General features: G+C 40.9%; 3 protein-coding genes across 8 annotated transcripts in view; 1 reads left to right on the top strand and 2 right to left on the bottom strand.

Annotated features, from left to right (window-relative positions):
• Nucleotides 1-270: 270 nt before the first annotated feature.
• On the bottom strand, nt 271-7,613 carry csrp1a (cysteine and glycine-rich protein 1a). Its single transcript, XM_079674076.1, has 6 exons — nt 7,288-7,613; nt 3,971-4,080; nt 2,937-3,105; nt 2,208-2,337; nt 2,029-2,125; nt 271-737 (listed from the first exon to the last, which is right to left on the bottom strand). The coding sequence occupies exons 2-6, from the start codon at nt 4,077-4,079 to the stop codon at nt 661-663; spliced, it is 582 nt and encodes a 193-aa protein (XP_079530202.1). The 5' UTR covers nt 4,080; nt 7,288-7,613; the 3' UTR covers nt 271-660.
• nav1a (neuron navigator 1a) overlaps nt 5,217-24,946 on the top strand; it is a 93,711-nt gene continuing 73,981 nt past the window's right edge. For 2 of the 6 annotated variants that reach the window (XM_079674072.1, XM_079674073.1), the window contains exons 1-4: nt 5,219-6,390; nt 18,868-19,044; nt 22,314-23,209; nt 23,808-23,899. In XM_079674072.1, the coding sequence (XP_079530198.1) occupies nt 22,320-23,209; nt 23,808-23,899 (982 nt within the window). In that variant the 5' untranslated portion in view covers nt 5,219-6,390; nt 18,868-19,044; nt 22,314-22,319. Of the gene's footprint in view, nt 6,391-18,867; nt 19,045-21,779; nt 21,798-22,313; nt 23,210-23,807; nt 23,900-24,946 lie in introns of those variants that run through there. The other 4 variants (XM_079674068.1, XM_079674071.1, XM_079674070.1 and 1 more) reach the window with 3 other exon arrangements.
• On the bottom strand, nt 9,409-12,643 carry LOC307035089 (G2/M phase-specific E3 ubiquitin-protein ligase-like). Its single transcript, XM_079674075.1, has 8 exons — nt 12,422-12,643; nt 12,112-12,309; nt 11,928-12,014; nt 11,179-11,432; nt 10,713-10,835; nt 10,105-10,245; nt 9,842-9,977; nt 9,409-9,735 (listed from the first exon to the last, which is right to left on the bottom strand). The coding sequence occupies exons 1-8, from the start codon at nt 12,447-12,449 to the stop codon at nt 9,518-9,520; spliced, it is 1,185 nt and encodes a 394-aa protein (XP_079530201.1). The 5' UTR covers nt 12,450-12,643; the 3' UTR covers nt 9,409-9,517.

The following is a 24,946-nucleotide window of genomic DNA, read 5'->3' on the forward strand; positions in this document are numbered from 1 at the left end:
TATTACACACACACACACACACACACACACACACACACACACACACACACACACACACACACACACACACACACACACACACACACACACACACACACACACACACACACACACACACACACACACACACACACACACACACACACACACACACACACACACACACACACACACACACACACACACACACACACACACACACACACACACACACACACAGGTCATTCACAGGTCATGTTTTTATGTTTTATTCAATCAAAACTCCTGCAATTAAAATCTTTCAACCTCATTTATTTTGATGTTGTTTGGAAAGCATACAGAAAAGCAGTTTTTACTCTATGATATAGAATATGAAAAAGAGATCTAGATTGCAGACGTAAAAACAGTTATAGCAGGTAGTGCAAATCATGAAATCAGCGTTTAACAGAAAATAAATGTTTCAGTATTAAACTTTGGTTATTTATAAAGATTGACTGTTGCAGCACTATTGATTGTATTTGTTCTTTATGAGGCAGAGATGGGGTTATGTTTCCCACTGTACAATCATATGATGCAGCTTTTCATCAAGCGTTTGTCTTTCAGGTTGGGTGGCAGCAGTCTGTTCTCTGCAGGAAGCCGGCAGTACTGCAGCTCTCTGGGAACCTGAAGATCCTGAGGTCTCTACTGAGTGTGCGACAGGGCCCCGGCTCCCTGTCCATAGCCAAATCCTTTGGGGCCAAAATGTTTGCCATAACAGGCTGCAGAAAAGAAAAGGTAATTTAAAAAAAATCCCTCACACGGTGGTATCAACATCATATCTTCAAATTTCTTCTTTCTTTCCTGAATTATAAAATGTTTGCAAAAATAGAGATGAAATCCATTGTTTCCGCTCTGTTGGCTCTTGATTGAAAATTCAAAAGTAAAAGCGGATATGTATAAAAAGAATACAACAACTTATTCTTCTATCCTCATGGACAGGAGAGTTTTTGAGGGTTCTTGTAAACAGACATTTTGACTCATCACAGCATGAAAAGCACAAGTGGTACTGATACCAGTGAGTGAGCCAGCATTAATGATACTAAATCTTAGTACTTGCTCACCTTAATGGAGTACAGCCATCATCACTCATTTCTTAATCCTGAAAATTGTACTGTATCGTTGTGTACTGTACTTGAGGATGTACTTATGTTTAGGGGGCCCTCTGCTGTTTTCTCGTATGCATTACAACCTACTCTCTGGCCACTTACAGTACAAAACATTGCAGTTTATTTTCTCTCATTTTAGATGGGACATTTCAGTTATGCATCTTATCATTTCCCCCTTATCTCAGGGATTTGCAATCTTGCTTTTATAATAGTCATACATCATATCCTTTCAGACAAATTCAGCCTGAATGGATCAAGATGGGTTGTCCTGCTATGCTACACAACTCTGGACCAGCATTAAAAACAGGTCTGAAAGCAAATTACTATACAGTTACCATACAGTAAAACCACTAGACCTATCTATACATAATAGACTTCTAATGGGCCACAACTTGTAGGCCTCTTAAACAGGAATTCAATCTAAACAAGCATGTTGCATTATGTTGCAAATCCTGTTCTATTAGGTCTGGTTTATTTATATGTTGTTTAGCCAGTTTAACGGATGTGTATTAAACCTAGAGCTGCACAATATACAAGTTTTTATCCTCAACACTATGTCATTTTGGGCGATGAAAACACTGCAAAAGACTGCAATACTAAAATTGAGTTAGTTGAAAAAGTGTGTCAGTAAAAAACTGCCCTTTAAAACGTAATCGTCCATCTTTTTGATCACTATAATCTTGTTCAATATGTTTGATACCACTATGTTGGGATTACTTTCCTACAAGCAATTTGTTGTATTTTAGCCAAATACTGAAAGCAGCAATATTGCACAACTGAGTACACTTTCATATCTATTAATTATCGCAAGTAATATCCTTAATGCAATATCCTTAATGCAATATCCTTAATGCAATATCCAGCAATGTAGCAAAAGTCTTGTGTTAAATTAGTCAGTTTTTACCTTTGCAGTAGATTTCCCCGTCCTTATCAGCTTGTGTGGTTGACTCCAGGCTCTTATTGCACGTGGCGCAGGTGAAACATCCAACCTTATGCCATGACTGTAAATAAATAGAAGATACATTTTTAAAGTTTTTTTGCAAGCGTCCACACATGTGTTTGATTGTGTGTGTTTTCCCTTACATTCCCAGCTCCAATCACTTTCTCCGCAGCGTAGACGGCCTTGCCGCAGCGAGAACATTTGTCCGACCCCCCGAACTTCTGAGCCAGTTTAGACGGGTTTGGGTTGCTGGTTGGACGATGGGGAGCAGGTCTGACGTAGAGAGAGAGAAAACTTGTTTATAAATAATAATAATAATAATAATAATAATAATCTTTATTTATATAGCACCTTTCATACAATAAGTACAGTTGAAAGTGCTTCACATAGACATTTCACAGACAATTGATATCACACAGAATACAGTTACCAGTAAAAGACATATTCAACACACAATCGGCTGACAGGTTAAAATGTATCGCAATTCATTGAGAAAGTGCAGCAGAGAGCCGGAGTTTGCTTCTTAAATTGTACAAATGTGTTTTGAGTTAATTTTTTTAAACTTCCACCGAACTGGCTCCCCTGATGTCCATAGGTATTTGTTCCGTAGTTAATGAAAGCTGCCTCACCAAACTTCTTTTTACCGCTGTTTCTGGGAACTTCTAATAAACCAGCAGCAGAGGACCGCAGTGTTCCTGATGGTTTGTAGCTTACAAGGGAGTTAATAATATAGCTTGGACCTTGCCCATTAAGGGCCTTATATGTCAGGAGGAGGACCTTAAAATCAATCCTTAAGTAAACAGGATTGCTAGGATAAACAGGATAAAGCACCTTAAAGGGATGGAGGAAGTGTGTGTCGTTGTGTTACTCACTCCTCATGTGTAATGCCTAGAGACTCTCCCTTGTCCATACTGAGGGTCCCTGCTCCCTGGCCATAACCGTAGCCTTTTGGTCCATACTTCTTGCCGTAGCACCCTTTGCAGTAGACTTCATCCATATGAACAGCTACAGTCATGCTGTCCAAGTTCTTCGCACACACCACTGATAAATCACACACACACACACACACACACACACACACACACACACACACACACACACACACACACACACACACACACACACACACACACACACACACACACACACACACACACACACACACACACACACACACACACACACACACACACACACACACACACACACACACACACACACACATATTATCACAATGCATATTTGTCCACCTCTTGGAGCACAGTCATGTGTTTTGATAGGATTCCTAGTTTCCATTTAAGGAAAAAAAAAAGGTATGTTCTCATCTAGATTCCATCACAGGAATGTTTGCTTACAACACAGAAACACAAATAACTCCACTCAGACCTCTATGAACCTACATATTTTTCAAGTTGAGGAAGAGAAAGACCTTTTATAGCCTATTTCAACGCATTTTTTAAAATTCTCATACCTTTTTACAGTTATGATGCATGTATATGATTTCAATATTCAAAAAAAAAAATCCTTTATAGCTAGAAATTTGTTGTAGCTGGTTGCTGGAAGAGTTATTTTTAATGTTTGGCCTCTGAGAATCAAAGAGTAACTATTTTAGGACTCACTGATCAAATGTATACAAGAGGATATCTTTTATAGAAGAGAGAAATGTTCATACTTATAAGAATTACAAGAATAATCTACATTTTAACAGTGTATTTTACTTTCTCTTGAGGCAACCATGTAGTATAGCCTTTTATTTTATGTTGTTTCAAGTATTCATGCCCTTATTTTCTTACTGATTAGCTGAGCAGTTCACATTAGGTCAGTAATACTTGTGACTGTAATGACAAGTGTCGGTAGTTCGGTGGTTTCAGGTTGACGGACAGGAAGCAGCAAAGAGTTTACTCACTGCAATGGAAGCAGGACCTGTGGAAGGTTCGTCCGTCACAGAGTACCTCTTCTACAAAGTACACTGTCTTAAGGCAGCGGCCACACTTGTTTCCTCCTCCTAATGGCATCCTTTAATAATGCATACACAAACACAAACACATTGTTATTACAGCTATTTTTTGTTTCAGAGAGATATAGCTTACTTTTAATTTGTTTGATTACAGTGGTAGAAACCAGCAAGAATCTGTAACTAAAATAACATGTATTTCCTTTCAAGGCATACATATATTCTTGGTTTGAAGGCCTGTAATTTAGTGGAACTACACTTTTTACATTACATTACATTGCATTGCATTTAGCTGACGCTTTTATCCAAAAAGAGTTACAATAAGTACATTCGACCAGGAAGATACAAACTCGAAGAAATCAGAATAATATAAGTACATCAGGTTTCAGAGCCAAAACATTTCAAGTGCTACTCAACTGGCTTTAGATAAGCCAGTCCTTTATTAGTAAGTGCTTTGTTAGTAATTCTATCGCTCGAAGTGGAGTCTAAAGAGATGAGTTTTTAGTCTGCGCCGGAAGATGTGTAGGCTCTCTGCTGTCCTGATTTCAATGGGGAGCTCATTCCACCATTTTGGAGCCAGGATAGAAAACCGACGTGTTTTTGCTGATGTGAACTTGGGTCCCCCTCGCAGTGCTGGTGCAGCGAGCCGTTTGGCCGATGCAGAGCAGAGTGCACGTGCTGGGGTATATATATAATATTAACCATTTACTTTGAATAGAAAAACAAATGTATCAATAAAATAATACATTCCTTTACTCAACCATCAAGTAAACACATTGACAAGAGTTTCTGTTGTAAGAAACCAATTTAAACTTCCAGATTTGGTTGCCTGTCATTTTGGCTTTGTAAAGCCAGCCCAGAGACTCTAGTTTTACTCATGCCAGTTTTCTTTGGCTTTGTTAAGACAAGCAACCCAGCAGTGAAGCAGAACATTGAAGAACAAAATCCTTTTTCCTTGTTGGTTGTCAATAGGCTAGAGATGATTTCCTTGGAAAACGTTAGACAGTAAGTGTAGAAATAATGTGAAAACGGGAGGTTTTGAGGAGTCTTAGTTGTTGGAATGTGAAAGACCCTGGCATCCTGCCGGTTTCTACCCAATGTGTTTCCAGGCATGACCCTCCCAATCCATTCTAGTGTATCCGCATCCACATTCCTGACCGTGAAAACCCTCCCTCCTTCCGCCCCAGACTCACACCCTCTACTCCCTGCCTGTGTCCGACTCATGACTTCTGCAGATTTCTTAATCTAGGTTTTTTCTACAAGTCAGGAAATATGTTAAAAAAGCAGCTTTTTCTGTTGAGTTGAGCTCTAAAAGCAGAGTATGATCTCAGGCTATTTCCATCACCCTTAGACACACCCCCAGCATTTACCTGGCACACCAGACTATCTATCTTTCTTTCCTCAAAAGTAAATACAACACCCCAAAGTCAAACATAACTTCTTTGCTGCTGACACAAGAATGCTTCCTAATGTGAATACAAGCTCATGGTATGATGTTAAATCATAGCTTGGAGAAAAGTATGGGTGGAGCATTGTGTGACTGTCTGCTGAGACCCTGTGACTTTCCCTCATTGTAAGCACACAAGAAAAGGTACTGCTGTTTTCTGGGATGTAACTGGAATGGATGGTGACTTTAATCCCTGGTGATGTACGTTCAATATATATATGTACTATTGTTACATAGAACAAATGTAGACTGTTCAATAATACATTATAAAACCATCAGCATTCTCATTATTGTACACCTACCATATACAAGTTCTACCACTATTATTAAAATAAGGCTTTTAAAAAAGTAATAAAATATGTTTTATTTTGCTTGATCAATGAGTTTCTGGCTTTTTTATTGAACTATTTTCTTTTGAAATTAAAACTTAAAAATGTGGTCTGAAACTGACGAGCACTACCACATAAGTCTGAACTGAGTAAGATTCAGGGAAACGATGGTGAAGCAGCAGAAGTATAGGAAATGAAACAAAGAGCAAAATCAAAGGCCTTGATTATTTATGTTCTATCAGAGAGCATACATATTAACAGCACCACTGAGGCCAACTCACAAATCAAGTTTGTTTGATGTAAAGGTAATGCAGTTCGTATACGACAGTACTGGAAGCAGGACCTGAACTTGTTTTACTGAAAGTAATAGCAGACATTTCGGGGATATTGTTGTGTCAGGCATGGATAGAGCAACGACCGTTTAAAGCCTTCCTGCAGACTAACTAGAACATTTGACTTGATGTGTTAAGTCAGAAATCTCAAATACATCTCACACTCTTTTGTTGTTTTACAGCAATTGCGAGCAAGACGATCAATGAGGAGCAGAACAAGAGGGAAGGAGCTTGGACACGAGAAGAGTTTTGATGAAGATGTCAGTAAGTAAACAGAAAGGTGAGAACAATGAGATGATTTAAACAACTTAGTCAATATTTATTTTTGATTTCTACAGATAGGGGCCTTTCTGACTTATGTCACGTCATCTCAAAGGGTTAATGTGAGTGACTGGGTTGTCAGTTGTCAATCTGACCTTAGACAGAAAGGCATAGAGAAGTGAAACAAAGTGATAAAGTAATAACAAGCACTCTAACTTCACTAAAAGTTATAAGAGCCATAACCCCGTTTAAAACGAAGGCTCCTTTTGCTGGTCTTTCAGAGGTAAATATCAAGTATTCACTTTGAACATAACTGTTACATTAATTCCAGGTCTCTGCTAAATGATTTAAGGCAGTCTTTTTGAAGATGATTCCAGCTACATCTAGATAATTGTGGCTCTGCAAGTTTAGACATGTGGGGACACAGAAAGATTAGGAATGCTCAAACAAACCAGAGTGAATGAGAGGTAAGAAGTGGAAACAAAGGAGGAAGTCAGAACATGAGGTCAATGTGACTTCGATGACATACTGTATGTGCGATATGAGAATAACATCAGTAGGATTACTATTTAATTCTATATACATTTCTACACTTTGTGGCCCACACTAGAGAGCTTACATATGTGTGAATACTTTATTTGTCTTGTATTGCACATTAGTGTTCCACATTGTGTTGCTGTTGAGCTGCACACATTGATACAGCTTTACAAACTCTAATGCATGATAGCTGTTCAAACAAAAGAGGCTCCTCTGACCTGACTTGCATGGAAAATATATTCAGATTATGAACGAGTGTTTTTCCCATCATGCAACCGTACAAAGAGCAGGAAATTAGATACAGTTAGAGGCAAGCAGAAAGCAGGAAGCTTAAACAGGCGGAAATATATTTACATTGCTTACCTGCAGTTGTAGGTGCTGTCACTCAGTGATGATGGACAAGTTGAAGTTTGATTCCTTGAACAGAGAAAGGCAGCACTGGGGTGTGTTCAGGAAACAGGCGATCCAGAGAAAGGTGGAGGAGTTGCACCTTTAAAAGTAGCGTAGTCACTAACCTAGATTTTATGTCTTTATCCCTAAAAAATGCAAAGAGACTCAGACAGAGTTGTTCTTTTGTGCCTCTCCACTTTTCCACTGTTCCAGATGGGCTGAAAGGGAGGAGCTTCTGTGGTTCTGAGCTACTGCTGCAGGCTGCAGACCTACTGCTGCGTGTTGAGCAACAGGGGAGTTTCTGACTGACTGGCCAAGTGTGAAAGAGAGAGAGAGAGAGAGAGAGAGAGAGAGAGGGCGAGAGAGTGAGAGCGAGAAAGAGAGAGAGACCTTCTAAAATCTAGAGGCAGAACTGACAGTGCCACACACACACACACACACACACACACACACACACACACACACACACACACACACACACATACACACACACACACACACACACACACACACACACACACACACACACACACACACACACACACACACACACACACACACACACACACACACACACACACACACACACACAAACACACACATTTTTGGCTATCATCAGCTTTGCCATACTGCCTCAGCTTCAGTTTCTTTGAGACTGAATTTGCCATGTCTTGTTTATCATCACAAATAGTTTACACTATAAACACAGCGTTAATCCTGTTTTCATACTGCTTCATGCAAAACAAGTTGGACTTTGATGATGAAGGCTTTTTTTTTTATTTGCCAGAACGTGACTTATTGACAAATGCCGGTTCAACCGGTTTCAATATAATTAAACCGGTTAAAACTCATAAACAGGACAAAACTTGAAAGAACAAAAAAAGCAGCTCCAGAGTGAACACCTTCCAGCTCTTGATGGAATGTTCTTGTTCTACATGATAAGGTGATGAGCCTTTAACAGATAACCAGTTTAAAAAGTTGAATGGCATCAGCTGTTTTCCCTCTTACTCAGGAGGCAAGCTCAAAGTAATTCCAGCCTCTGTACTTTATCACCACAACCTTAAATGACCTTTGAGAGGTCGCTGGTAAAGGTCCCTCTGATTTGCTTAATGGATGAGAAACCATTAATAGAAATGGATTGAGGAAAGCAGAGATGAGCTTGAGCTCCACAAAGTCACTCTGATTTGCCTCTGCTACCATCGTGTGGTCATTGTGGGCACTAACCACCAGTACAAAAACAAGGCCATTGTTGTCCATTGAAAGGGACAACTTATGAATGCATGATTCCAACTTACCGTTTTTTAAATGATTAATTTATATGATGATTTGTTTCTCTTTTAATCTTTCACATTGTCAGAAAATAACTAATCGGGAAAGTTTCAAATGTTTGGCTTCTTCAAAAGCAAAGACAGTCCCAACCTTCATTTATTCGGCTATCTTGGAAATAAGTTAATATTTTACAACAAATATTTCACAATTTGAAGCCAAGGCCAATGATTTATATTTACATTTATGCTTAAAACAGGAACTTCTCTGACTTTATACATCAGTGTGTTTACAGGTCTTATACTGTAGATACAACTTATTGTAATATGTGACAATGATATGACAACCCAATGCTAAATCAATGTAGTAATCTTTTAAACGAAGATTTCACTATCAAAATGATTGCCAGTGGACTAATTTCTCAGTGACTTATCTCAGCACTAAATCAATAATTTGTTACTAATACTTTAGTTTTCAAGTGATATTCTATTAATTTACACGGTCACAGTTTATTGCTAGCCATCTTACCTGCATACAGCAGTTTAAACTGTGTTTTCCTTATGCTGTAATATAACTTGATAGCTTTAAACTCAGCACACAGAGCTCTGATTGGTCAGCAGGCGGTGCGTTCACAGAGTCTATCTCATTATCGAGATATGGTTCCAGGACCCCATCGGAACCGACGGCCCATTGCATTGTGTTTCCACTCTCGCACGCACGCACGCACGCACGCACGCACGCACGCACGCACGCACGCACGCACGCACGCACGCACACACACACACACACACACACACACACACACACACACACACACACACACACACACACACATTGGCAAGTTCCAGACATTTAATTGACATACTTTTAAAGTGACTGTTGTAATTATTATGAATCTCATCTGTCCTTCAAGTAAGTAAGTAAACATAATTCTCCTTCAGATACAACCAAACCCGCTGTAACTGGTTGATATGCATGCGCACAAGTCCTCATCAAATGTTTTGTACAAGGTGTAATGCCTCGGGAGCCTCAGATTCTCAAAACAAGTTAAAGCTGTCGGGAGAGGGGCCTCGACTATTTCCACTCTCATCTCTGTGGCCGGCACCTCCCATCCCATCCAGAACTTCATGAGGCTCTTAAGCTCAGCGGGAGATGCTGTGTTAAAGAGAAACGGCTGATCAGTTAAGACAGAATCTGCTGAAACGCTTCAATGCTACTACAGTAGCTTAAAAGGTTATAAATAAAACGTAATCATGCGTACCATTTTCAATGAATGTTTTCAAGTATCCAGATACTCGACATACATCCACGACATCGGATTCGTCATCGTCCTCGACTCTGTAGCCCTCAAAGATGAAAGTTATAGACGAAGGCCAGATGATGCAATCCAAGATCATCTGGTAACACACATGCAAATTCAGCTGTATTCAAAACAAACGAGTATACATTGTTGAAGATTACAGTCTCATAGGATTTTTTTGGCTAGGTGTTTGCGGCATTGGACTTCTGTTAGCTTTGCTTCACCTGAGGTGTGACCTGTGCTTCTGATTCTCTGGGGAACAGGATTGGGATTACATCTCTTCTGTGAATGAGAAGCGACCACAGTCCTGTCTCTTTTAAGCCTTTTTGGAACTGATTGATTTGAGGCCTCGTTCGCTCGATGACCTGAAATACGGGAAACATGACATATTGTATACAAAATCAGTGATCTTCTCTGATGATTTATAGTTCAATTAAGATGTTTTGCGTTTAATTTCTGAACTCACAACAATTGTAGAACTTCATAAGCAAATATGAACGTCACTAAGGCCTCTGGCTTTAACTAAATCGATGTTTGAATGCTAAACATGTTTTGTTAGATTCTGTTGTGGATGCAGAGGGACTTCTGATCCTCAGATTTTGTCCCTCTTTTCTTGCTAACCAGTAGTCAACTGGATATATGGTTGACAACATGTGATTTAAAAAAAAAAGGCTAAAATGTACTTCTTCTGAGACATTATCAACATTGAAAGACATCTGTCTCTAAATATAAATATGACTCGATAAGGATGTGGGAAACCCTCTTTGGGACATGTTGTAATGACAGTGTATTTTGTGGTGAAGTTGTAGAATAAAGCAGAGTGAACATTTACAGCATGCAGGAGAAGCTTTTCAGACAGCCATTTCCTGTTGGTGGCGTTCGGTGCTGGCAGCTCCCACGACAGGCAGAGCTGATGGACGGCGTCAATATCTTTTAACTCGGCATCTCCTTCAAGCTGTAACAAAACATGATCAAAAACATGGTTTAACAATGCAGGCTGCATATAAATCGATTGAGGTATTAAGATGCTGAGTTCAGTATTGAGTGACAGATAAAGAGAACATTTGAATTGGAAATATAATATATATTTTTCATGTTGACGGTTGAGTCTTTGAAGTAATAATCTTAAAGCTTTTTAGTTAACATATTAAGTCACTATAGCTGTTTGATGTTGTACAAACTGGGTGTCAGTGGTATGGAGCCACTTTCCCGTGAAAAAATTTCTAGCAGCACACTGTTTGTTTCTTTGGGAGGAGAGATCCAAAAACACACCTGAGAGCTTCCATATTGCAACTCACCATTTTCACAGTGTCTCGAATATCAAGGTCAGGGCAGTCCCGCAGTGTCACAGGAGTGGTCTCCAGCGACCCTCCAAAGAGGATGTGAACAATGGCTGGGCTGAGTCCGGAGAAACTCGGGCCGCCGTGCAGGAAGGTGTGGCCGATCATCCGCCCCGCCACTGCGAACATGTCGTTGTCCAGCAGTCCATCTGAAACTGAGGGGGTGAGGTGATCCGGCTCACCTTCAAAGATTTTTGTAATGGCTGCACTTCCTGAAACAGTGACAAATTGAGAGCACAAGTTTAATGGCAAAAAAGTTTTGAGATACAATGAAAAACGACCTTTAAGGCTGTAAGTGTGGATTTTCTATTTGAGTTTAAGACTTCAACTCTTAGTTTTTAAAATCATTTTTATCATTCTTACATACTTGTCCTGTAAATTGTCTGTTCCTTGAATCATCAAGATTTGTAAGCCAGTTTTTTTAAAACCAAAATCAGAAAACCGTATAAGATTATCTATCTTTTTAAAATTAAATTAATAAACAGATAATTGTCTTTGATAGTTAACCTTTACATTTCTATCTTTAATTAACAGCAGCACTTGACGTTCATCACTTTTGCATATTGGCATAAATTGGCGCATTTAGCATTAGTTATCTCTATAATGATATCAACTTTTTAGTTTTATTCATTATAGTTAGTAGTCTACAGGCTTGTAACTTCTGAATATAGTCAGCATTGTTGTGTGTTTATGTTGTGTTGTCTAACCTAAGTTGATATGGAATCCACTCATTAGCTTGAAGATAACGGTTGACATCATGTGACGGTTGACCCCACTTCCTGTTGCAACATCACCTAGGAAGAAACACACATTTTCAATCTTAATCTCTAAACTGATCAATGTGGTGTTTTGTTTTTTAGAAGTAGTGCTATATAATTTGAAAGGGACTACCTTGAAGTTTGCAAAGAAGCGGCGAAGTCCATTTAACATTGTCTCTTTTGTAGAACTTGACTAAAGTTTGGTCCTGCTCCTCCTTGTCTTTTCGGATGTCCATGCTCAGAAAGAGGCTGTTGGATTCTCTGTCGCTGTAGAGAAGGTCTTGAGAAAACAGCCAACCAGCTTGTTTAGGATCTGACGCTGTTCTCCATTCTGAGACGGCACCAAAACGAGCAAATCAAGGTAATAAAATGTAAAGTGTTAGTACAAAGGTGAAGCCTAAAGGAACAACTTGATGTAAGAAGATTAAATAAGAATAGGCTACTTATGGTTGTTTCTTCTGTTCCTTCCATTTCTGTTGACGCTGATTGCTTGTAAAAGACAGTCCCTTCCCACAATCTGAGAGTAAAGCATCAGAGGGAGGTGTAAGGTAAATGGCAAACTGTAAACAGATCCCCCGTGCAGCAGGTCAGTGTCACAGAGCCCAGAACTACAGCATGTCAATAACAGCCTTGCCTTTAAACAAGTCTTAACTAGAAACAGGTCAAACTGCAATTTTAAACAATTCTTTCAATTCATAAAATGCTCTCGTTAACTACTCTTGTTAAGTTACAGTACTACATCCATTTTGTTTTTTCCCCTGCTTGTTTAACTGAAAGATAATGTCAAACACTGAACGTTTGATTCTAATGTACAGGTTATTATAGGGAAACATGTACCAACTGTGAAGTAATGTCAACAGGAGGAGCATAAGAAGGGATGAGCAGGGGCTGATGAAAGTGGAGTGGCTCATCTTTAAAAAATAACAATTGACACTGTTCCGTTAGCTCTAGATTTCTACTGTTATGTAAGACAAAGAAATAGATAGTTCAGTATGACAGATTCATGCAAGACCTGTACAAAGCTGTAATAAAAGAAAGAAAATATGAGGGTCAGAAGAGGTTACAGCTGTGCTTACCTGTGACGTACTGTGTCAGTGTTGTCCCTGGGTTGGGAGGGGGGGGGGGTTCTGAACTGCCAGGAGTTGAAGCTGGTTTAACTTGTCAGTGCAGGTATTGTAAAGCAGAACAAGCCCACAGCATACCCCAAAGCAGCTATGTTTTTAAAGGGACATTTCAAAAGGGGCTATCAGCAGATGTGGCTGATGTACTTCTAACCAGTCACAATGTGGGATTTGGGTAAAACATTGAAATCTGTATTAAAAACTGAGTTAGATTATACATCCATATAGATACATTTAAGGAATCAATCATTTTACAGAAATATCCGCCACAGTAAAAATGTGCCATTTTTAAGTGTTTTATAACAATCAACAATCCAGATGAATATACAAATGGATTATTAGTGTGTAATAGTAATAATAATACATGGGACTTGTATAGCGTTTTTTAGGAAACTCAAAGATGCTTGGACAGAGAATTAAAAAAAACAGCAACAAAAAAAACAAAACAAAGAAATACAAAAAGAGATACACAAAACAGAAAATAGGGGGGGGGGGGGGGGGTCAGTGGTTGAATACAGTGTTGAACAGGTGGGTTTTGAGTGATGTTTTGAATGGTGTGGGGGAGGAAGAATCTACTTTATTTTTATCACCTTTTTCCTTAATCAAAAGAAAACCACATAGACGAGCCTAAATGTGTGTTATTTGGTTAACATGGAATTGTACTGTTTTTCCCACTTTCCCAGAGTCAGATTCTGAGAGATGCCCTGGGACAGATATTTATAATGCATTAGGTGTAGTCTGAAGTTAAGTCCAACAGCAATATTAGGCTATCTGGGCTCAGATGAGTTTTCTATTGGAGCAAATAACATAATCATGACCCCATAGGCACCCATGAATTGTGGGAATTAAGCGAGTAAACTCAGAGGGGGGTGAAGGGTGCCTCTTCCCAAGTTTTGTGGGAGGGGAGGCCCACAGTCTCAGACTGTAAAAAAAGACTGCTGTAGTAATGAGTCATGGTTACGCAGCTTTGCAAATGTCAAGTCTAAAAAAAACATAGACTTAAACGTGATTAAAACTCCAGCCATGCTAGAAGCTCTGTTAGGATCTATTTGTTCACAGTGTGTGATGTGTCTTTTCTTTACCTTTATTTTTATGTATTCACTTTATTCAGAGACAAAAAACTCATTAAACATGTGGAAAATCTGCAGGGCAGTTCTGTACAGAGAGAACAGGAATAATAACGCTCTCAAATATATAAATATCCACATTCAGGAGTTTAAATTGTCTATTTGTGGGTCAAAAATGACAATACATAATGCCTCTTTTGCACATTTTAAACATAGGATTTTTTTTTTTTAAACATATATTTATTATAAATTGTGCAAAGAATATGTTACATTTATACATACACAACTTTTACAGTTTGTTTTAGTTTTAAAATGCAAGAAGACATTTTGTTTTATAATACTTTGTCAGAATCACAGTGTTGGACATATTGTTTAAAGAGTATTGAAAGTGTTAATTGTGAGGGTGTAGTGTACAATCAGAAAAACACCCACGCATTATAACGATGTGCTACTGTCATAACCCTATATTACATTAAGCTGTTATTGCTAGTATTACAGCAGTAACAGCTTCCCTCCTGTTGTGCCATTCTTTTGCCATTCTTCAAGATCCAACTGCTTTCCCTTTTTTAGTCTCAAATGTTCTCAGCAACATATTTAACATACTTTACTTTTAAGCTTTGGAATGAACAAAGTTTGTGATGCCATGTTGAAAACAGACCACAGAGCAACCATTCTAGTTTTACAGCTACTTCTAAAAACATTTGAGGAGAGAAATAGTCAACGCAGTACAATTATTTTAAATCATGTGTGCTGCTAGAGACTCCTGCTCTGATTGGTTATCGTATGCACTTTTTAAGGAGATGGTGACGAGCAAATATGAAAATGTCATACACTAGCTTTAATGGCTTTCTTTTAAACCGAGAAACACTAATGCCATCTCGTGTGCCAAAGTGCACTCACATCAGATGCAGTCAAACAGAGACAAACATGTTGTTGGTGAACTTGGCTGGTTATTTGATGGAAACTCTCACAGGGAACTTCCTCAAAGCTGCATTAATCTCTGTTCTTTATCAGTACTTCCTCTGTGTTTTGTGTTGAATTCGTACACCATTTGACCTATTATTCAAATGTATTTTGTTCTGTAAGACTGCACATCTGAGGCCGCATGTCCCAGACAGTCATCATGTTAGAGTAGCGCCCCCCCCCCATCCCTCCAGATGCCCCTCGGGGTGACAGTGACACAAGTGTCCCATTGTCAAAACAGCGTCTCTCAGGGGGGGGGACATGCTTTGGGGGACGTCAGAAGATTAGCTATGACATTAACCCCCCGCCCCATAAAACACACACACACACACACACACACACGCACGCACACACACACACACACACACACACACACACACACACACACACACACACACACACAGACACACACATACCCCCACACGCACACACACACACACACACACACACAGACACACACACACACACACACACACACACACACACACACACACACACACACACACACACACACACACACACACACACACACACACACACACACACACACACACACACTCATCACAGGCGCTTGCACGCTCCTACCCATAATCCCTCTGTTACAAGTCACTTCCCGTTTCATGAGCCACTGAGACAAAGCAACAGATCATGAGTGTGTGTGTTGGGGATTGTGGCTGATTTTAAATTGAGTTTGAATTCCCTGATGGGAGCTGAAAAAAGCAGAAGGGGCGGCCTTGAGATTAATGTGAGTATTTGGAGGTGAGCACTTAAGTGATTGTAGTCCAGCATGAAGGGCATAATGTACTGTATGTGGGGGGGAAAGAGGGGGGGGGTGATGTGTGCAGTCAGTGTGCATATGTTCTGTACTGTATGTGTGGGGGAGGTGCTATGCTTGTTGGATTGTGTCCTAATATAATTTATTAATTAATCATGGTTGGCTGATCAGTGTATGTATTTATTTTCATACTGCGGTTTATTTATTTGTCTCTGTTGAGCTGAGACCTCCAGACCAAGTCCAGTGTTAGCGCAGCCGGTCGATGCCTGATCAATATGTGATCTGCAAGAGAGCTCCCAGGCTGCACTGCAACATCAAGACTGCAAAGACCATTTACGGACCGTTCAGCCAAATGATTGATTGACACACGACACACCATAAGTGAAAAACAAAGGTCTCAGAAATGGCCTTTGAACAGTCTCTGATGCGGCTGGAAGTACACTGTAAAAAAAGGAAAAGGACACACGTATTTTATGACTTGTGTATCACAATCTTCATTAAATATTCAGCACAGCCCCTTATGTCAGTGTGTCAAACTGTAAGCCAGCACAGCAGAAATGTGAGAAGAGAGGAAAGACACAGAGAGAGAGAGAAAGAGACTGAGATTCAGAGAAAGACAGAAAATGTCTGGGGAGAAAATATAGATTGGGAGGCAAAAAATAAATCAGAAAGTCAGCAGGTTATTTTCTTCTCAACTCAAAACAAACATATTGTGAACTAGAATGGCACATGTCAACATGAGTGAAAAATTATTTGTGTATCCGCCCCATTTATTTAGATCTGCTCCAAAATGGTGTGGCTTCTTCCTTTGACGTGCGACACACTTCTACCACGCCAGTTGTTTTTCTGTAATCCTGCTCTAGGACAAACAAACTTGACTGAATACTTAACCCTCCTCGTGTTTAAAATCTCAGTGTCACACTTCCATTCCTCCAGCGTTGCACACAGAACCACTGAAGTCAACAGTGTGTCTCAAAAAAAAAAAAATGCAGTTTGCAAACGGGATCTTCAGGTGGATCGGCTACATGTGATGAGATTTATAAAGCCTGTGTTTTATGAGGATGGATAGACGGACCGGGGAAGCTCAATTCAAGGTCAGATATGGGATGTATTACATTACTATCTATTTGTCTGCAACAGGAAAATACATCAATAGAGGTTTTAACCCTATTTCAGCCTCTCCTCTTTTATATCTCCCAATGTCTTCTTTCATTGGAGGTGTGGGACTATAGGAGAGATGGATGGCTCGTTCCTCCTTCAGGATGCTTAGTCATGCAGGCATGTGCACAGAGTACGGACACAGATATAGACAATGTGTGTGTTTCTGCACATTTTCTTTTGCTGTCAGCAGATCTTTCAAGTCCATTCCCTGTTTTCTTTGCATCTTATTTTATCCTGCATTTTCTTACCACCACTAGACTTTAAAAGCCGGATGATGGTTTTTGGCTTTTCCCATTTGTGGCTACATCTGCTTAATTACCATGTATTACTCACACTACAGACAGCAGCCATGTGTGAGTTTATCCCCGCCCCCCTCACACTAAACACACATACACACACAAACCACACTCATCCAGCTAATGGACCAGCCTGTCTCTGCTTTTGCTGGGCTTATATTTCATCTCAAAGAGGGAGGGAGCAAAGCCAACAGGTCCATTACGAAGAGAGAGAGACGCGAAAGAGATAGGGAATGTGAGGAGGCGAGGAAAACAGAACGAGAGGGGCGGGGATACAGTTGCAGGCGTACTGCGGCAGCGGCAGAGCGGCATGACGTGAGAGAGGGGAGGAATGACAGACAGAGGAACACACAGATGCACATGCTTGCAGCTCAGAGGCCCGCCAAGCAGAAGTAGAGAGAAGCAGAGGCAGTGGGGGGGGGGCGAACTCAGCAGCATACAGATCAGAGACCCTCTCACTGAGACTCTCTCACTTAATGATATCCTGATGCTAGCAGAGGGTGAGTGTAGATGTGGTTCATATTCCCAATTGATTTCTGCATTTGACCATGTGACTGTTGTTGTGAATCTCTGCGTACTTGTTTGTGTGAACCTGCTGTTTCCTCTCCTTCTCGTAATGCTGAACAGACACGCAGTTTTTTTTTAAAGGATGTTCACTGTGATATCACAATCAGCAGAAATGGTGGTAGAGTGGCAGAGAGAGGTTAGCAGAGAGAAAGGCAGAGCTTAAGTGGGATGAAAAGAGGGGAGAGGGGATGATAGAGGAGGGGGTATACCGTAACCAGGGGTGACGTGATGTGATCAGTCTGAGTCAGCATTTGAGGGTGCTGTAGGACTCGGTGCAGCCTGCGTAGCGTACTATAGTGTGAGTGCAAGACGAATTGAGAGAGTGAGAGAGTTGTAGTGAATCAGAATAGAGGGAAACACATGGCGATGTTTGTGTGGTTTATAGTCTGATTAGGCTCTCTCCTGTTTAGCTTGTGTGGGTGGTTTTGTTTGTCTGTCTGTGCTGCGGTAATGAGTGCATCTGAAGCGGATGCCTCATTTTCCCATTTTGTGAGTGATTCACATCAACCTTGTGAAACTCCTAACCTGAGGACTTATCCATGTGGTTGTACTAGGCTTCATTGAAAACCTCCTTTTGTCATTCTAGCTAAGTGGCTATCCTCAGTGAATGAAAGCTTTGCAGGTATGACATCAAAACGTTGTGATGAAAAGGATACATTTACTACAGTATGTTCCTCTGCCACTGACAATCTGGTAATACAATGTTATTAGACGACTTGATGATATGTTGTGGATTCATTTTGGGATGACAGAATATGTGTCATTGTAGGCTAAGGAAGTTTCCACTCACGTTACTGACTCATAATAACAACGCATTTCTTTGTGCGTGTGTAAAATGATGAGAACACTGATTCCAGAAAAGAAAGTGACTTTAAAAAATGAGTCACATCGTTACGGTGGCCCCGGATTGGCTAAAAGTGTTGTGTCTGTTTGTCACAGCTTCCTGTCTCGATGAATGGTGAGGCACAGTGAACCAATGGGAGGGCAGCGATGAGGATGCAACAGTGATCCAGGAAAAAAACAACCCATTGTTTCCCGGGACGTTGGAGGAGTGTGACCTTCCTCCTGAAGGCTTTTGCCGCTCGGCCACTGAAGGAGCCGTTACTCCATTGACAGGTAACACACTCGTGAGACAGCAGAGCTAGCACATGACATTTCATAATAAGCCGTGAGCTTCAGACGTGGTTATTTTTGTACAGTTGTGACTTCTAAGAAAGATGTGTATTTCGAGGACTCCTAACAGCACTTTGGATTGTTTCTGAACCTCTTTATGTGGCCTTCAAAGTGTAAAATGATGTCAGAAAGCACATTGTGGCTGTTGTTTTGGACGTTGTCATTATGGAGGTGGTAGAATTTATTTATTGTAGACTTTTCAGGCTGGGTGACACACAGAGACACTCACAGGCGCTGCTGATGTCCTCCAGTTCACAGACAGAGAGGCCTGTGTTACCAGAGCATTTATTGATTTACGGATGAGTCAGAGGGTTTTCATCACAAGGCCCAGAGCGCGTGTGTGTGTGTGTGTGAGAGAAAAGGTATGCATTTTTCTTTGATCAGAGGTACAGTAACTGAATTCAGGCCTAGTTGGTCATGTGACATGGGGGCTACTATTATGTAATAAGATTAAGAAGGTAACATCTTATCCCTGCTGCCCCGCTATCCTTCTTTTTTACGCCTTCAAGTAGAAACTGACCTGCAGTCTTTTACGATCAAGTGAAGATTTGTTCTTAATCACCTCATATACTTTAGTTCAACTCCTGGATATGTGGAGACAGATTGTAAATTATACAGGATAAGATTAGTGGGACATAAGAGTCCCTGCTGTTTCACACAGCGTCCAGCAGATGTCAGTACCATCCTTGCACGATTGAAGTAAATAGTCTGTATTATTTCGAACATTTGCTTTACCAATAGTTATAGCATTCACTTGTGACAACTTGTACGTTTGTGTTACCATGTTTGTGTCATTATACATTAGAATTGTTGTGTGTATCTATCTATGAATGTCACAGAAACACTAATGCATGTTATATTATTAGTCAAGAGGCTCGCATCTATAGTAACAAAGAAGTATTAGTAGAAGACAAATAGCCACTTGATTAATGGTTTTTAATAATTGAAAACAATTGATCTTTAACTCCTAAAAAAAACGAAAAAACGAATTTATCAAACACGAATTTCTGGAAATCTCTGATTTCAGCTTCTAAATATACTGCTTTTCTCTTATATATATCACTTTAAGTTTAATTTATTGGGGTTTTGGACTGTTATTTTGTCCAAAAAAATGTAGCGTGGTTGGGCTTGGGAAATTGTAATTGCATTTATTTTGACTATTTCTTGTGTCCTATGGACTACATGTTTATTCATACTCAAATGTCACAAGCTTCAGCTGTGAAATATCACCTAAAATTGATTTGACAGATTTGAAACCGCTTTCAGCTGCTGCTTCCAGTCAACAGCAACGTCTTATTGTCTCTTTCTGTGGATATACACACACGGGCATCCCCACCACCAGCTGAGCCTCGGTATGTCCTTACATGGGCTGCAGTAGTAGGCTACTAGTGTGACTCCGCTGCGTCCCCGGGGAACGGCCAATTTCCATACAGATAGAGCCAGAGAGCCCGAGAGCCAGACCGCACCTGTGCTCCTGGAAATCCTTACAGGAATTGTATCAGACAGACAGAAATTCTGATGCTTATTATTGACTAACCATGCTGAGGGACAGGGCAAGAGAAACAGAGATGGGTGGGGGAAGAGGAGGAAGAGGAATTTAGGATGAGAAATGAAGAGAAAGCAGGATGGATGATCCGTCTCTGTTTACCTACTGCTGCATCACTGCTTCTGTATGCTAGTGTGCAGGTCTCCATTAGCAATTATCTATGATATAGAGCACAAGTCCGTGGCAAAAATCCAATCTCCATTATCTGTGTCAGTTTGATATTATAAGTAGGTGAAAGGAATGTCTCCTACAATGAAGCAAACCTTTCATTTTATTAGAAATGGTTTTTTTTGGGGCATGTTTTGAGTTTTTGTCTATGAGCAATACTGCGATTAGATGTTCCCCCGTATAATCTATCATTTTATCCTTGTGACGCGGACGGCTTAATTCGACACAACTCTAATTTACTAAAGAGAGCTTTCAAGAAGTCTTCTGGCAAAACAAGTTCTGCTATTTACGAAAGGGCAAGTAGGATTAAGCGTTAAATCCTCTATATTCGTGAGTATGTGTAATTATAACAAAAAATCTACTTATCTTGCACTGATTCAAAGCAAAAGTGTTATACGGGAAGTATAACATATACATTATATACATACTTTTGTATGTATACGTATCTATATACAGTATATGTTTATAAACGGGTTAGATGCTGTAGACACACCCCTGCACATCTGGACTGCAACAGCAACAATATTTGTTATTCAGACGTTCTTAAAACACTTGCTGAAATATTGTTCACAGTTAAACCATAAAGCAGTTATTTTTTATGGAAAGGCTGGTCATCAAATGAAAAAAGAAAAAGTTTTATTTATGTATATATTAATGTATTCAGGCATCTTCACAGACTGGGCAAAGACTCAAGATGCTGCGACCCTTCTGGTTCTACACAAGCTGTTTCTTCCCTTTTCCCCTCCCTCCCTCCCTCCCCCTCCCTCTCTTCCCACCTCTCAGCCTCTCGTCCTATTCCCCTCCAGCAGAGCAGAACCAAGTAGTTTGATTATACGTCATTAAGAGTAATGTTTCACTTGAATAACACTTCGCTGTGGTCTGTGTGAAAGAGAAAGGGAACTCAGAATATCAAGCTGACTTTTAGATTTCTTGGGTTTTTCTGAGAGGTGAACTGTGAATATCTGGAATCATAGCCAATCAGGTGAGAAATATCTCATACCTCCTCTGAAGCTCATATATGTTAGAGAGCAGTGTGTGGCGAGTGCTTCTGGGAGTGTGTATTTGAATTCATTAAATGCAGAAAATAAGTTTTCCGAGAACATAACGCTCCAAAGGCAGCTGGTAGATGTAGCTGTGAGCATGTGAAGCTGTTTTGTTTTTTTGAACTCCCAGCAGGCACATTTGATTGCGCAGACGCTTCATGCCGTGCTGAAAATAAGCTCAACTCGTGGTTTACAATGACTCAGTTTGTCATATGTGTTCGGTTCACATGCTCACATACCAAGGATTTTTAACCACTCAGTGTTTGGAGCAGCACATTCTAGTTTAATGTTATTGGATTAAAATGTAATTCAATTTTAACACAGTGTAATTAACCTTTAAATGAATAAACATTGCTGACTGATACTGTTGTTGTGGATTTAGTTTGAATGTGAAGAACTAGCATCAGTGTTCAACATGTTGACTCGTAGGTGTTTCTCTCCCTGTGTTTCTCCAGGTCAGAATGAGTGGGGGAGTCAATGTGAAGTCGGCCCCCCGGGCTCCTCCCACGTCAGGGATCCCCCTCCCTCACAGCCTGTTGCCCTCCTCCCCCAAAGCAGACACCCGCCGTCGGGCTGGAGACCTAACCAGGCCCTCAACACAGAGCCCTAAACACACACCCACACACACTCCCACACACACACCCAGGCACTCTCCTTTACTTTGCCCACGCAGCTCTGGCATCCCCGGGCCCTCCTCCAGGGACCCCAAGAGAGACACCGGTCTGAAGAGTCAGCTCTTCCAGCGAGTGGGTGCTCTAACTACCCCCCAGGGGTCCCGCTCGGCCTACAACAGCCCGTTGACGGAGCGCAGGACACCACCGCAACACTCCAAAGACACGCTGGATCTGGGGAAACTCGCCCCGCCTCAGATCCCCTCACAGTTCCCACATGACCGCAATCGCAACAGAAACACCCCCCTCCCCAATAAGAACCAACCATGGGGGACCAGCAACCTGCGTCCCCCGCTGCAGTTCAGGAGAGCAGACAACTCCAACTCCCAGGCAACGGGGGGGGTCACGCCACAAAGAGAGGAAGATGCTCCAGAAAACCGACCAGCCCAGTCGAACAACGGTAACCTCCGGCCCACTCTTGATCTAGCCAGCTACGAGCACGCCATCAGAGGCCGCAGTGACTCCACCAGCCAATCAGACGAGGAGATGTTCACTCCTGAGGATGGTAGTCCGGCCTGCTCTCCCTGTCCCATGCCGCTGCCACCACTAACATTCACCATGCCAATAATGTCCAAGATGGCTGTTCAAATGCTGGATCGACGTCTACAGGATGAGGCCGCGTCCACAGATACACACACACCCAAAGTCAACATGGCCACTGTGGCTCCCTTCAGCTACAGGTGAGTGGTGATACAGCAGTCTATCAACACTTTGATCACAAGCTACTAACGACGCCCCTAATCGTAAAACCATTCCCTTCTCATGATGAATCTCTCCTCATAACACTTCATGATCATTTCAATATATTTTTCAATGATAATGCTTCCAAAATGATCAATTCCTCTTATATCATGAATCATGTCTTAATTGCAACATAAGTCCAAATAATCACAATGAGTTATTGTTTCAGACCGTGCAGCCTCAATCTGAAGTGTGTTGTTGAGTGTTGTGTCGTGTTTTAGCAAAGAATCAATGAAGAATGAATCAGTCAAAGCATAACAAATTATTCTAAAATGAACGCATTACTTACCGTACTTTATAGGATTAAGAATAAGAAAATTCACGATATCACCTTTAATGATTAAGATGACTTTTCTTTCAAAAAGATGAAATAATATACAGTACTTTGTGCATTATCAGTATTTCTGTTTCTAGGATTTGCATTGAAGTAAAATCAACGTGACACACATTGATTGAGAGTTCCTCTGCTGTGTGTGTGATTGTAATCAGAGGTTTAATGAGTGATTTGCATGAGCAGTAACAGAAGTGTGTTTACAGGCTGCATGCACAGGAGAGCGATTTTACAGTGGATGAACTGAGTGACTGCTCAACTGGATCCATAGAAGTCTACTGTGATGACCTAACACTAGGTAAGACACACACACACACACACACACACACACACACACACACACACACACACACACACACACACACACACACACACACACACACACACACACACACACACACACACACACACACACACACACACACACACACACACAGGGGAATGCAGGTATACTGAGATTATACTCTTTAGCACATTTTTCAGAAGCAAAACACATTATTATTATTATTTTTTAAATCTTTTGCTCTTTGCTTCTAGTCCAGTTCTGCCCAATTTACATCAGGGTGACAATGTATATGAATGCGTATACCTACTGTACATTCTGTCAACCAGACGTAATTACTGCGGCATAAATGACGTCAGAAGGGCATGCCGACCTTTCGGTCTCTTTGTGGACCTTGAAAAGACTCAGTGGAGACTCAGGGACAACCATTATCTGTCTAAATGCTCGGTCCCTCCCCTACCCATCAGGCCTCAGGAGCCATGTCTGTTAGGTGGTGTCATCTAGTGTGTGTCTCTGCTGACTACAGCGGTTCCTAGATTAAGTGATGTAAAGCAGAGAGATGGGCTCAGGATGTTAAGATGAAGGAAGATGACAGGGTTGATGTGGGTCAGTAATGGGATGAAATCGGGCACTTCTCAACTCGCTGCCAATGAGTATTATTATATGCACATTGATTTCAGCTTCATCCAAGAGCTGCGGAGGAGTTTAAACCCTTCCTCCACTTACACTTTCTCTCCATCGTCTTTCACGCTCCTCTCCAGCTTCACTGTCCTATAAAGCCACAGTCCCAGCATGACCTCCTCTCCATCCTTTTGAGTAATGGTTTCCTCTGTACCCACGGCTATGGTCGTGCTTTGTGGTGGTCAGCGTGAGTCGAGGGATGTGGGCAGGCTTCAGAGATATGACTTTATCAGTGGCTGAGTGAATCATTCTTTGTGATGTGGTGTCAGTGGGATAGGAGGGGACCAACTGCCTGGCTTTGAAACGTGCAGCCCTGACTTAGTGTGTATTCAACTTTAATCGGCAACATCTACGAGTTTATACAAATCTGGCACAATATCT

This window comes from Notothenia rossii (assembly GCF_949606895.1).
Source record: "Notothenia rossii genome assembly, chromosome: 4".
NCBI lineage: Eukaryota > Metazoa > Chordata > Actinopteri > Perciformes > Nototheniidae > Notothenia > Notothenia rossii.